Source organism: Microcebus murinus, chromosome 10 (genome assembly GCF_040939455.1).
Source record: "Microcebus murinus isolate Inina chromosome 10, M.murinus_Inina_mat1.0, whole genome shotgun sequence".
In the NCBI taxonomy this organism is placed as follows: domain Eukaryota; kingdom Metazoa; phylum Chordata; class Mammalia; order Primates; family Cheirogaleidae; genus Microcebus; species Microcebus murinus.
The window spans coordinates 95,517,966-95,530,216 of record NC_134113.1 but is presented as its reverse complement, the minus strand read 5'-3'; the positions used below and the strand labels follow the sequence as shown (position 1 = coordinate 95,530,216).

The 12,251-nt window shown below is 51.0% G+C and overlaps 1 protein-coding gene across 1 annotated transcript in view; it reads right to left on the bottom strand.

Moving 5' to 3' along the window:
* The window catches only part of VWF (von Willebrand factor), a 147,147-nt gene that overhangs the window by 17,675 nt on the left and 117,221 nt on the right, over positions 1–12,251 (bottom strand). The window contains exons 41-45 of the mRNA XM_012760580.2: positions 11,139–11,243; positions 9,803–10,008; positions 5,774–5,923; positions 2,939–3,049; positions 490–670 (exon numbers count right to left, since the gene is read on the bottom strand). Of these exons, the coding sequence (XP_012616034.2) occupies positions 490–670; positions 2,939–3,049; positions 5,774–5,923; positions 9,803–10,008; positions 11,139–11,243 (753 nt within the window). The remainder of the gene's footprint in view (positions 1–489; positions 671–2,938; positions 3,050–5,773; positions 5,924–9,802; positions 10,009–11,138; positions 11,244–12,251) is intronic.

Genomic DNA, 12,251 nt, shown 5'->3' with positions numbered 1-12,251 from the left:
GACATTTGGGTTTGTGAAAGAATGAAACTCAGTTCTTGAAACTTTGAGTCCAGAGAGAAAGTCATGCAAAGAATTCAGAGCAGGGTGGTGGAGAGAATTGTTTTTCTTGTTGGCCTTTGATTGTCAGCAGGTCGGGGTGGCAAGTTGGGATGCTGCCCCCTGGGTGAGAATTACAGCCCATAATTGGAAAGGTGGTCTCTCTCCGGAATCAGAGAAGCCTGGGTCAACCCCAGTCTGCCACTCACTGACACATGTGAGTGCCACCTCTCTTTGCCATGAGGACCCGGGAGACGACGGGAAAAGCCGTCACGGAGCACGGTGCAGGGCACATAGGGGCCTTCAGGAAGTGTTATGTTTCCCATTTTATCTGCTTTCTCACACAAGCACTAGGACAGGCAGGAAGCTTTGATCTGCCCATTGCCCTGAGTTGCTAAAAAGACAAAGAATCAGGAGCCAGAAGTGAGAGAAGGCCTGAAGGCGGGGCCTTACCGCAGCGGCAGTGGGGGCAGCAGCCTGAGGTCCCACAGCTCAGCTGGAAGCCCAGGGGGCAGACGGGGACGTCCAGCTGGGGGCAGGAGACGTTCCTGCTCTGCACGAAGACCTCCTCCTTCACTCGGACGCACTCGTGGATGAGGCAGGGGTTCTCGGGGGACGCCCACTGGGAGCCGACCTGCAGAGCACCCGCGTCAGTCCCGTGTGCTGGGCCAGGCTGGGCCCGGGTCCCCAGGGGAGGGTGCTGTTCCCTCGGGGAGTTGGTCTGGGCCCTGGGGGTGAGCCCCGGCTTAATGTCTAAGTCCCACCACTGGGCAGGGCTCACAGCGGGAGTGACAAGGCGCACGCAGAGAGTTTGGGTCAAAGTTGCCCTGCCCGGGCTCCCAGCTCAGAGTCACGTGTTCCCCTACAGCCACTGTCTTCAGCCAGCCGAGTAAGCAACTTATGGAAGCCACGGGGGACACACCTTCCATCCTCGGCACTGGTGTGAACTGAGCCCAGACACTCCAGCTGCTCTGGCCGGGAAGCAGCAGTGTGGGCCTTTGGGGCGGGGACACTTTGCGGGGAGGGGTGCAAAGGGGAAACTCAACCCACTCCCAGCCTGGCGCCACTGCCCAGCCATGGGGAGATGGCAGGAGACTGGGAAGGCAGGCCTTGGACCACTACAGCCCCATCATCTGTCCCTGAAGCATCTGGGCTATGCGTGGGGGGTGGGGCTCCGGGGTTGGCTCCACAGGCGAAGGGCACTGAGAGGGCCCAGGGCCACAGGTCAGGACCCGCCCAGAAGATGCACAGGCGCACCGACTGTGTGGCCAGCACCAGGTGCACGACCAGGTGCTTTCTGCCACCATCGCAGGCCCCGACCACATCTCTCAGCACCTGCTCACTGTCTTCTCCTTCCAGACGAGGAGCAGAAAGTGCCAGACACAGCCATTCTCTCTACCTCCCAGTTCTGGCTCATGACAACCCAACCTTCCCACTGCAGGCCTGACGCCAACCTCTGGGCCCTCCTCCTCTGGCGAGTTGCTGGCAGAGCCCGGGCCACGGGACCCAGCAAGAGGACCCCCTGCCACCGGGCTGCTGGCCCCGGCGTGTCTCCAGCAGCAACACCACGGCTGGCACCCAAGTCTCTGGGCAGGATGAAGACTTGGGCTGGAGGTGAGGAGCCCAGCTCACCTATGCTCTGCAAACCCTGACGAGGGCAGGGCTAAGAGCGCCATGAAGAGAGATACGAGATGGGGAGAGGGGCGGGGACACTGAGCCCCCAAGGGACCAGCTTTCAGCCCCACCCAGATGGGGTGGCCTCTGACCTGCGCGGGCCCTGGCCCTGGGGAAGAGGGACAAAACCTGCCTCAGTCCGAGATGGACGGGAGCAGGGGCACGAAATGGTGAGGGTGACATGGGGAAGGGACCCCCACAAGCCACTTGGACTCCAAGGGGGATGTGGAGAGCCACGTGGAGAAGCCCAGGGAGTCACTCCACTATCACCGCGGAGGGGAAGGGCAGTGGGCCGGGTGGGAGATGGGCACGTTCAGGGCCAGGGCCGGCGACCCTTCGCCTCTCTCTACACAGAGTGCGTTTGGTTCTACTTAGAGGAGACAGACGGAAGGCCCTTAGGGGCACCTCACATCCTCTGGCACCTGCTCCCAAGGCTGCCAGGCTCGGCTCTGCCCACTTCGTCCTTCCGTCAGAGTAAGGAACCGTGGTTACCCTAGCATCTGGACCAAATTCCCCAGGAGGCCGCCTCTGTGCTTAGGAAAATGGCTCGATAAGCATCAGAGCCAAAGCGCGCCTGAGGGCCACGGCAGAGACAGCTCAGCTGCTCTGCGTTAGAGCGAGGAACGTGGTGCGCTGGGGCAGGAGAGGACAGGAGTGGGGACACGGGGGCTGGCAGCCTGGCAAGATGCTGCAGCTGGACCTGCAGAATTAGCTGAGGGACAGTGGTAAGAGGAATGCTGTTTGCTTCTCTGGGCTGTAAATCTCTCCACCCCCCACAACCATCAGAGAGGTTTTGATGGAAATCAGTGGAAGGATCTGAGGCCCCTGCCTGGGTCTATGTGGTCCAGAACAGCACTGGCAGCTCCGGCGCTCTGGAGTGGGGGCGGGCCACAGCACACGCAGGGCTATCCCCAAAGCAGCCACCCAGATTCCCAGGTGCGCAGGAGGGCACGAATCCCCCTGGGAGGTCAGAGAACTCTTAGGGCGCGCCTTGGGCTTCTCCCCAAATCCACAAAATGGGAAGTCTGAGGCAGCCCTAACTAGTTCTAAGGGACGAGGTCATCCCAGTTGACACCTGGATAACCCTAACAGCTGGGTCAAACTCCCTGTGGGGAAAGCAGAGGGCAGGCAATGAGATGAAGCCAAGGTCTCCGCTGGCCATTCTGGGAATGGAACCCCAGAATGGTAAGTCACTGCTTCCTTCCCTCCCCCTGGGGCCCAGACCTACACTCTTCCAGAAAGACTGGAAGTCGCCCCGGGGCGAGCCCGTCACCACCTCGCAGGCAGACGGCAGGCACCTTCCACAGCACTCGCCTTCGTGCAGGACGTAGGTGAAGCCCTGGGTGATGAGAAAGCACAGAGTGAGGCGGGCCACTGGCAAGCACACAGTGTGCTTACCCCCTCCCCGGGTGCTCTGAGCCCTGGCGTTTTCAGAGAGACAGCTGGACTGGACATTTTCACCTTTCTCACCAACCAGCCTCGGGACCATGCCAAGAAGAGATTAGGAAGCCTCCTGACCAGTGACCACTGAGTCTCACACCAGCTGCACAGTCACAGCCCTGCCCCTGAAAGGTTCTGCCTCGACACCAAGATCCAGTCATGAGAATATTGAAGACAGTCCAGAGTTCACTTAGCAGCAGCCAAATAACCTGACCTTTATCATGACCAGATCTAGGCACTCGTTGACGGGAGAGAACAATCAGGACACCTGGGACTCCACCGTGACAGCGCTAGCCACCTGCACGAGATGCAAATGCTGATCCCAGTACCTCACACAGCGTGCAGAGCTGGGCTTCCCCAGGTAGTCACTGGCATGTGCCTAGTAGTTCATGGGGTACAGTATCTTTGCAAAGGAAAAGTGAGATGAGAGAGCAACAGAGAAAAACCTTCCCCAGAAAGCCAGGGAGGCAGCATCCTCGGAGTCTGACGGCTCATCTTGCCTCTGCAAGGCCCCCACCTGGCCAGAGCATGAAACTCAGGCTGAACCCCACCTCTGAAAAGTCGGAAGCCATGTACAAAGAATAGCAAAACAGTGACGGTGGGGTTTAAGAATGGAACTGAGAAGGTCTAACATCCACCCAACCTGAAGACACTTGCCACTGAAAAAAAATTCCTGGCTGGCTGCGGTGACTCACGCCTATAATCCTAGCACTCTGGGAGGCCGAGGTGGGCGGATCGCTCAAGGTCAGGAGTTCGAAACCAGCCTGAGCAAGAGCAAGACCCTGTCTCTACTAAAAATAGAAAGAAATTAATTGGCCAGCTAAAAATATATGTAAAAAAAAAAAAATTAGCCGGGCATGGTGGTGCATGCCTGTAGTCCCAGCTACTGGGGAGGCTGAAGCAGAAGGATTGCTTGAGCCCAGGAGTTTGAGGTTGCTGTGAGCTAGGCTGACGCCACGGCACTCACTCTAGCCTGGACAACAGAGTGATACTCTGTCTTAAAAAAAAAAAATCCCTCTGTAATTTAGCAGCATGACCCTTTAAGCACAATTGCCATCACTAAACGGAGGTGGGAGACATGAACTCTGTCCCTTGTCCCCTGCTGTGACCCGAGGAGCACATTTTGAAGCCCTTGTCCCTGGATCTACCTGGCCCTTGCACACTGGAGCTGCCAGTTGTCCTAGCCTGACAGAACAAGCCCCAGCTCGGAGTCAGGGCGTTCTGAGCTGTAGAGCTCCAACCCACTCCATTCCCTGCGGCAGCATAAGCGGGAGGAACAGCACTCCCTCTTCATGCCCCCGGGAGTGTCACACGGCTGAACAGAATGGAACGGACCAAAGCTGCACATCGTGTCTGGAAATTCCCTGTATCTTTTCTATAAACTCCCTTTTTATTTCAGCTAGCTTGAGTGGATCTAGTCTTTACAATCAAAATTCCCCACTGAAACACGAAATATTTTGGGTGCCAATTTTCTAAAAATTACCTCTAAATAGCACTCTCTTTGTTTGATATCATGTTATTTTCATGGCTTGTGGGAGAAGATGGAGACCAAGGGGTTTCCAAAGCTCGGTGTTCCCCAAAGGACCACCTGGATGCCACGGCATCAACCTCTCCCAAAGGTCCCTGGCAATTCAGTTCATCCTCGGTGCCACCGATGCAGGCAGAACAGCGGAAGAATGAAAGGGACTCTCTCGTTTTCAGATTTGCTCTCATGCCCTCTCTGTCATCAAACCATTCGCCTCCAAAATATCATCAGGAACGTTGTCTTCGCTGCTGTTAACGTTCACAAGAGCAACCACAAGATGCTGCACTTGCCTGCCCTGGGAGCTCTTCTTTTCGCATAATTATCTACTGATAATGATGGACTAATAATAATAGCATTAAACCAGCAAGCAGGATTTGCCCCCCAGGTCTCCCTGCAGACCATTGCTCCCTTTTTCTAGGGTCTGATCAGTCTTAAGTTTGTAAAAATAGGCTGCCCCAGAACACATAGGATCCTTAGGGGCAAGGCCACCACAAACCGAATTTGGGGAACAGTGATTGTGTTTTCCGCACCTCAAATTATAAACGTGGCCTGAAAATCAACAATCTATGTGGAAACACTATAGTACATTGAAACCAGGACAATCCCAGAACGTTCAGAACATACGAGGTCTTTCCAGAAAGTATCCAGCCATTGTTGACATAATGAGAACGGTTACACGACTGGACACTTCCCAGTCAGACCTCAGACGCCTGTTCTAGAGACAGGCTAAGGTGGTGTCTGAAGGCGGAAGAAAGAGGAAAGTATCAAGTCCTCTTTTCTAGGCATTTAATCCTCTCCACGTCTCTGCCCAAACCAAGTCCACCCGGCACCTCTGGACTTACAACCTCACAACAGCCCAACTGTTAGCAGAGGAGTGAGTCACAGAAGGGTGACAGGATGGCACGGCCGTCCTTTTCTCGTCTTTTTATCCAGCCCTAACCCCCTCCTTCCTCCCCACCTCTTGAGCCAGAGGTGACTAGGGGCCTTTCTTGCCCCTTGAGCCAGAGGTGACTAGGGGCCTTTCTTGCCCCTTCCTGGGGTGGCCTCCCTGCTCCCCCGCCCTGACGGCCCCCGCAGTGACGGCCCCACCCCACTCACCGGCCGACAGCTGTCCTCGCAGGGCTTCTGGGAGCACTGGGCCACGCGCAGGCCCATCACAGCGTCCTCCATGTCCGTGCAGGTGCACACGTCGCAGCCCTCCTCCCAGAACTGGCCCACGGGGTAGATGGTGCCTCGGTGGACACACACCTGCAGACACAGGTTTCCATGAGTCGCTCGTTTGGTTCACTGATACAGGCGGTCAGCAAGCACCTGCTCTGCAGAAGCTGCTACGCACGCTGAGAACGCAGCCACCGGTAAAGCCAATGTGCCCTGCCACGCGTAGGGATGCCTATGCAGCAGACTGTGTCCTCTTCCCTTCGCTGCCCACCGGTCTTAGAAAAGCCACCTCCAGTCTACCCTGGGGTGGCCCTTCGTGAGGTCCACAGACTCCAATATAACACACGACTGCCTTGGTCTGGTTTCATCACTGCTTTAACTGCATTCACCTCCTTCCCACGTCACACAGTGGCTGTACCCAAATTTCCAGACACAGTGATGTCCTTGGACTTGGAGCGCGTCCACAGCTAGCCCTCTGCCCGAGTAGGAGCAGACTGAAGGTGAAGGAGATTGGGCAGGGGCTATGACTGCGAGGCCCACAAATGACAAGGAACATACAAGCAAAGACTCTAGGGTGCAGAGTATGGGACATGTTTGAAAGATAAGAGTCCTGTTTGGAAGAACCCCAGGAACGTGGGAAATGAGATTACGAAGGTTGGTTGAAATGGGAGCATGGACCGCCTGGGATGCGAGCCACATGCAGTGCTCAGGCACTGTTCCATGGGAATGAGGAGCTAAGGAAGCTGTTTGATCAGGGGATCCCAGCATGCCCTCCAAAGCTACACAAAATAAGTCTCTACCCTCGTACAAAGAACAGCAGTCGCAATATTTTTAAACATTATCATATATCGTCTCAGTCTTTCAGCTTCTGTATAATGGCCTTATTGAATGAGACCTCTTACTCTTTTACTAAGTAGACTGCTAGATAAGCATCATCATCACTATGGAGAAGAACTTAGCAAAATCATGTGTATTTACCACGTGACCCAGAATCTCACTTCTAGGAATCTATCCCAAAGCACGCTGGCAAAAACACAAAATGACAGAGGCACAAAGCTATTCATTATGGAATTAAAAGACTGAAGCAACTCAGATGTCCATCAGCAATGGATGTGTTGAAAAGCTAAGGTGCATCCATGCAATGGAGAACTACGCAGCTACAAAATGCAATGAGGCAGCTCTCTATGTTCTGATATACAATGATCTCCATCATGTGTTGTTAAACTAAAAAAGGAAAATTTAAAATAGCATTTATAATATGCTGCTTTTTGTGAGAAGTGGGAAGAAATACAAATATGTAAAATTTAATTACATTTTCTAATATAAAAATAAAAGTTACAAATTATGGAGGGAGGAAGGAACAAGGTAAAGGAAACAGGAATAGAAGTGGGACTCCTGGGAATATGTCTTGATTTATAATTTGGGCTTTAAAATCATTTAAGTGCTTTATATCATAGTAGTATTAAATTTAAAAGGAAATAAAAAGCAACCCCTAAAAGTGGAGAAAAAATTGAAATATCTGATTAACTGGATTATCAAGTCAGTGACAATCACACAGGGGAAATAATTATTTCAAATGACATTAAAACCTAATATTTTGACTATATATCACCAATGAGTTTTTGTTTTAGGACAAGAAGAACCGCAAAGAAATCTTAAATCACCTTCAGTAGTCATAAATTATTAGCAATAATATTAGCACTGTTATTTTTGAAACTATTGCAGGTATGTTATAAGATAAACCAAATAAGTAATTATTTCAATTATGTTAGAAAACCAGAATTTTCAATTTAGAGGAGAAGTGATACAAGTACCAAATCAAAGAAGTAGAATAAAACCCTATAATTAAATTTGAATCAGAAATACCACTATGAAATTATAAGCTTTTATCCTCTTTAAAAATATGTGTTTCTAATCTCTTTTCACCAAAAAGGTCTAGAGGCAATGTCGACCCAGAAGCAATAAACGTTCCCAGCACCCAGACAGTAGTGTCCAATTACCACTTTCACTAACGGGTACAAGGACTTTTTGGTGCAACGGCTGACCCAAGGACCAGGATGGGAAGCGCCGAGATGAGCCTGGCACACCTTGCTGTTGCAGAAAGCAGGGAAGCCACCAAAGATTGGCGAGGCCATGCCAAGGATTCAGGAGCCCACCTGAACGGGTTCCTGTTTACCTCAGGTAGGATAATTTGGGTATCGAATGAGAATAAAGATTACAATCAAAATATTAATACATCAAATACATACGCATCGTGAGTTCGTAATGATACCGAAAACAACAAACAAACAACTCTTTGGTCATCCTTGCTGGTTGCTGCGGCACCCACTCATGACACTGACAACTGGTACAGGACAAAGTCAGGCTTTTATCCTGCTTTTCCTGGAGTAATTTTATTTCAGGGTAACTAAAAGTAGTTGGGGGAAAATTCTCATGAAAGAATTCTAGCTAATAAACACATAAGAATTTTAGAAGTAGAGAAAAGTCACAATTTTGCGACTCCTAAAGGCATACTGAATCTTACACAAAAAACACCAATGAATATTGAAACTTCGGGTAAAATGTTGATGGGGTAAACTTCATGATGCAGAAATATGCTGACACCACCTGAACCCAGGATTCAGTCCCATCTTTAAAAATGGGACACTGGGCATTACGTGCCTCACAGTCTGCTGCAACAGGAAGCACACAGCAACCTCTAGCATGTATTCTTTCCACCCCCAAAACTGCCCTTGAATGTAATCAATCCCCTGGGTCTAACTTCTAGTTTACTGGAAATATAGGGCATGGAGGAACATGTTATGTGACCCCATGAGGTAGCTGTTAGCCAAATCCAGAATTCATGACATTCTGTAAGACAAATGACCCAGCTCCCCCAACAAACCCAAGGTATAAAAAGTGGGAGTGGCATTGCTATAGCTACAGAGACATAAGAAACATTAACAGAAGAAGGGCAAAGCGGGAGAGGTGGGCGGGACGAGGAGAAAGAGAACAGACTCACAAGCAGCAGCCGCAATCGCAGCCTCCTAGACTTGCTCTGGCTTCTCCAGAAGCTACATGCTTAGAAACCCTGAGCTAGAATTGTACCCAGAGGTACAAGAGAGGCCTAGAGCATTCCAGGCAAATAGCGGTCATTCTAGCCCTAACAGGCTCCAGGGAAAGACAACTGTGGTTTCTCTGTGTCACTCACGTCAGGACTCCCCCTCAACTCAGCAGCTGCCACTACGCTCAGGTCTTCCTGCCGCAGTTCCAGCTCATTTCAAGCCCCATTCTGACACTTCCCCGCCCTGCACCCACCATCCCCCTAACCCCACCAATTAAATCTCTCATGATGGTTCGCCTTGGTAGCCCTCTCCCCTATAAGACTGTTGTTTGCATTTAATATCATTTAGTACAATCTATTGATATTTCATTACATTCACTTTCTACACTATTGTCATGTATACTACCAAGACCATAAGTAGGTACTGCCTCTTGCATTTCTTCCAAAGCACCTAACATAGCACCAATTCTGTCATAGATCAGAAGTTGCTTAGTAAATACTGGATGGATGGATGAATGAATTGAGAGCCATTCACTAAGGAATAAACTATTAACTGATCTCTAAATAATCCATGGAATCACATTATTTCCTTAGCTAATCTACAGATAGACTCTTTAAAAGTAGGGACAATGTCTTATTCATTGTTTGTAACCTCAGCATCCAGCCATGCTTAGTACACAGTAGGTTCACTATGGGTATTGGGGATGTAGCTCAGTAGTAGAGATTGTGCTTTGCGTAGTAGGTTCACTATAAATACCTCCTGAGCTAACTAAATTCCCCCCCTAGGCTGAGGTGAACTGCCGACTGCCCGCCCACCAGGCCTGGCAGTGCTTGGCTCGGGCGGGAGGGAAGGTTGGGTAGGTGCAGGTCTTCCGTGAGGAGTAGGTGTTTCGCCATCGTCCTAGCCAGAGCTGAGCAGCACCTACCTTGTCAGGAAGGCAGGTGGTTGTGGTGCAGCCACAGTCGTTGGTGGTGGCTGAGGCCAGGTACCCGAGGGGACAGCTCACCGTGGAGTTGACACAGTTGCAAGTGCACTCATACTCATCACAGCACTGGGTCTCCCGAAGGGTGGGCGTCCGATGTGGGGGGCAGGAGGGCGGGGGCTCCCTTTTGCACTCCTCCTTCCTGCAGGCTGAGGGGCAGCACGAGGTGAGCCCTGCCCCCTACCGGGACCGCAAGCGTTCGGCTATGCCGTGGGGCCCCAGGGAACTCTAGACTCAGAATGCTGCACCAGAAATGCACGTGAGCCCAGCTCGGGGCTGGGCACTACTCACTTATCGAAAAGAAGTTTGTGTGCAGAAAAATAAGAACATTAATCAAAAGGAAAAACGTGAAGCTCATAATTCTAACGGAGGAGAAGTGAAGGCTGCTCGATCCCTCTCTATCCCGTTGCCATGCAAGGCCAGGGCCCTCCCAACGACTGACCATCAGAGGCATCAGAGGCAGAACCTCTAAGACCCAGCGGGGCCTGACTGCACCAGGACCTGGAGAGCACTCTTACGCGCTGCTGGCTTCTGTGATTCTACCCCCGCCCTAGGACCTAGAAACACACCCTACAGTCTTAGGCCCAACAATGTGGAATGAACGACTGCAGCAATCTCATCAAATCCACAATGTCCTTTTATAAATGCCAAATCCCACCCCTGTGTCCTTTGCCTATTCCCATCTTCCTTCAAATACAGTGTGTTCTCCTCCACCCTTGAGACCTCACATCTAAGAAACCCAGTGAGATTCCAAAGCAGCGGACAAGAGCTCTGCTTGACCTACAGTGGGTATTCTCAGGAGCTGAACACAGAATTCGGTTTCTTGCCACGTCTTGCTTTAACCCAACCCTATGCTTACATGATAGTACTTAGTGACTAAACATATGCACCCACAGTGGGAAGGAACCTATGAATTTGTTTGGGAGTAAGATCCAGTGATGAGGATAAGCCAAGGGAACATTCTCCCCATCGGTGCACATGGAAGGGTGGGGTCAAATAAAGATCGGACCTGGGGCCTTCCGCACCTCAGCCCCAACCGTTTCTGAACGTGACCCAGGAAGGAAGTGCCTGTAGCTGCGCCCACACCTGGTACGCCCTCAGCAGCATGCAGCTGGAAGGATTCTTTCTGCTCAGCTGTGACCTTAACCCCTCTGTTCTAGATGAGCCAAACCCAGATTCCACTAACTAGAAAGCAGGAAATGACATGGTCTGGGAGCAGATCCCTAAGAACGAGGACAGCCTCCCGGGCAGGAGAAGCCAAACATGCACAGAGGCTTACCGCAGGTGAAGCTGGGTCTGCACTCGCCGGGATTGGCCAGCGTTGGCTGGAGGCCACCCTCACAGTGAGGCACCGGGGGCGGGTCGCAGCTCACCAGGTCACACACTGCGGGCCAGGAGAGACAGTCGTCACACAGAGTTCAGACAGGTCACTCTAACAGTACCTGTGAGCCTGACCCTGCATGCCTATTCACACGGACTTCTGCTGTTTTAGGTAGACGGTAATAGGGAGATGTAGATAGAGACAGACAGAGAGTTAAAAGGGGCAATAATAGGCGAGAGAGACAGGACATAGAGACTAGATAGACACAGGATGACAGATAAATATGGGTGATAAGTAGACAGACAGATCCAAGACACACACTGAGTATTCTTATCACCTTCCCAGATCTCAGCCAACTGACTTGAATCTTCTAGACCTCAGTTTCCTCTCCTGTAAGGTGGGAACTCTACCTTATCGAGTTAGGCTGAGGATTTCATGAAACAATTAAGGCAAAGTGCCTGCAACATTGTAGGAACTGAACAATGTCTGTAAAATGAGGGGTTTAACTAAATGATCCTCCAGTTCTCACCACTGCTAACATTCTAAGACCTACTTTGCAGGAACCATTCTCAACTCAGATCCCCCTCCCCTATGGGACTTCCATTTATGGCTGATAAATTTTATCAGCAAAAGCAAATTTCTCAGATTATTTAATTCTCTTTTAGATCCTTGGACTATCCCTTGATCGATTTGCTCTCCCTGGAAGATCTGCATCACTGTAAATTTTGCAAGCCTGTGCTTTATGTCTTCATCTGAACAATTAATAAACACATCGGACAGGACAGGGACAAGGACATTAGTGATTTCCTGCCATGTGAACCATAATTCCATCAGCTCCGGATTAATTGAATTATCATCATTCATCCCATTACTCACTTTGTAGTTTGCAAGCCTATCGTGAAAGCCTCTGACAGATCACCCTCTGAACTCCAAGTGCCCTGTGTGTGGCAGGCTCTACAGCTAGTGGCCTCAAAACCTTACCTAAAAGGAAGATGTCTTTGTCTTCAGTGACTCTCTGTAGCCCCAGCGATCACACCACTATTTTATTCATGCTGTCAGCCCTTGCATTTA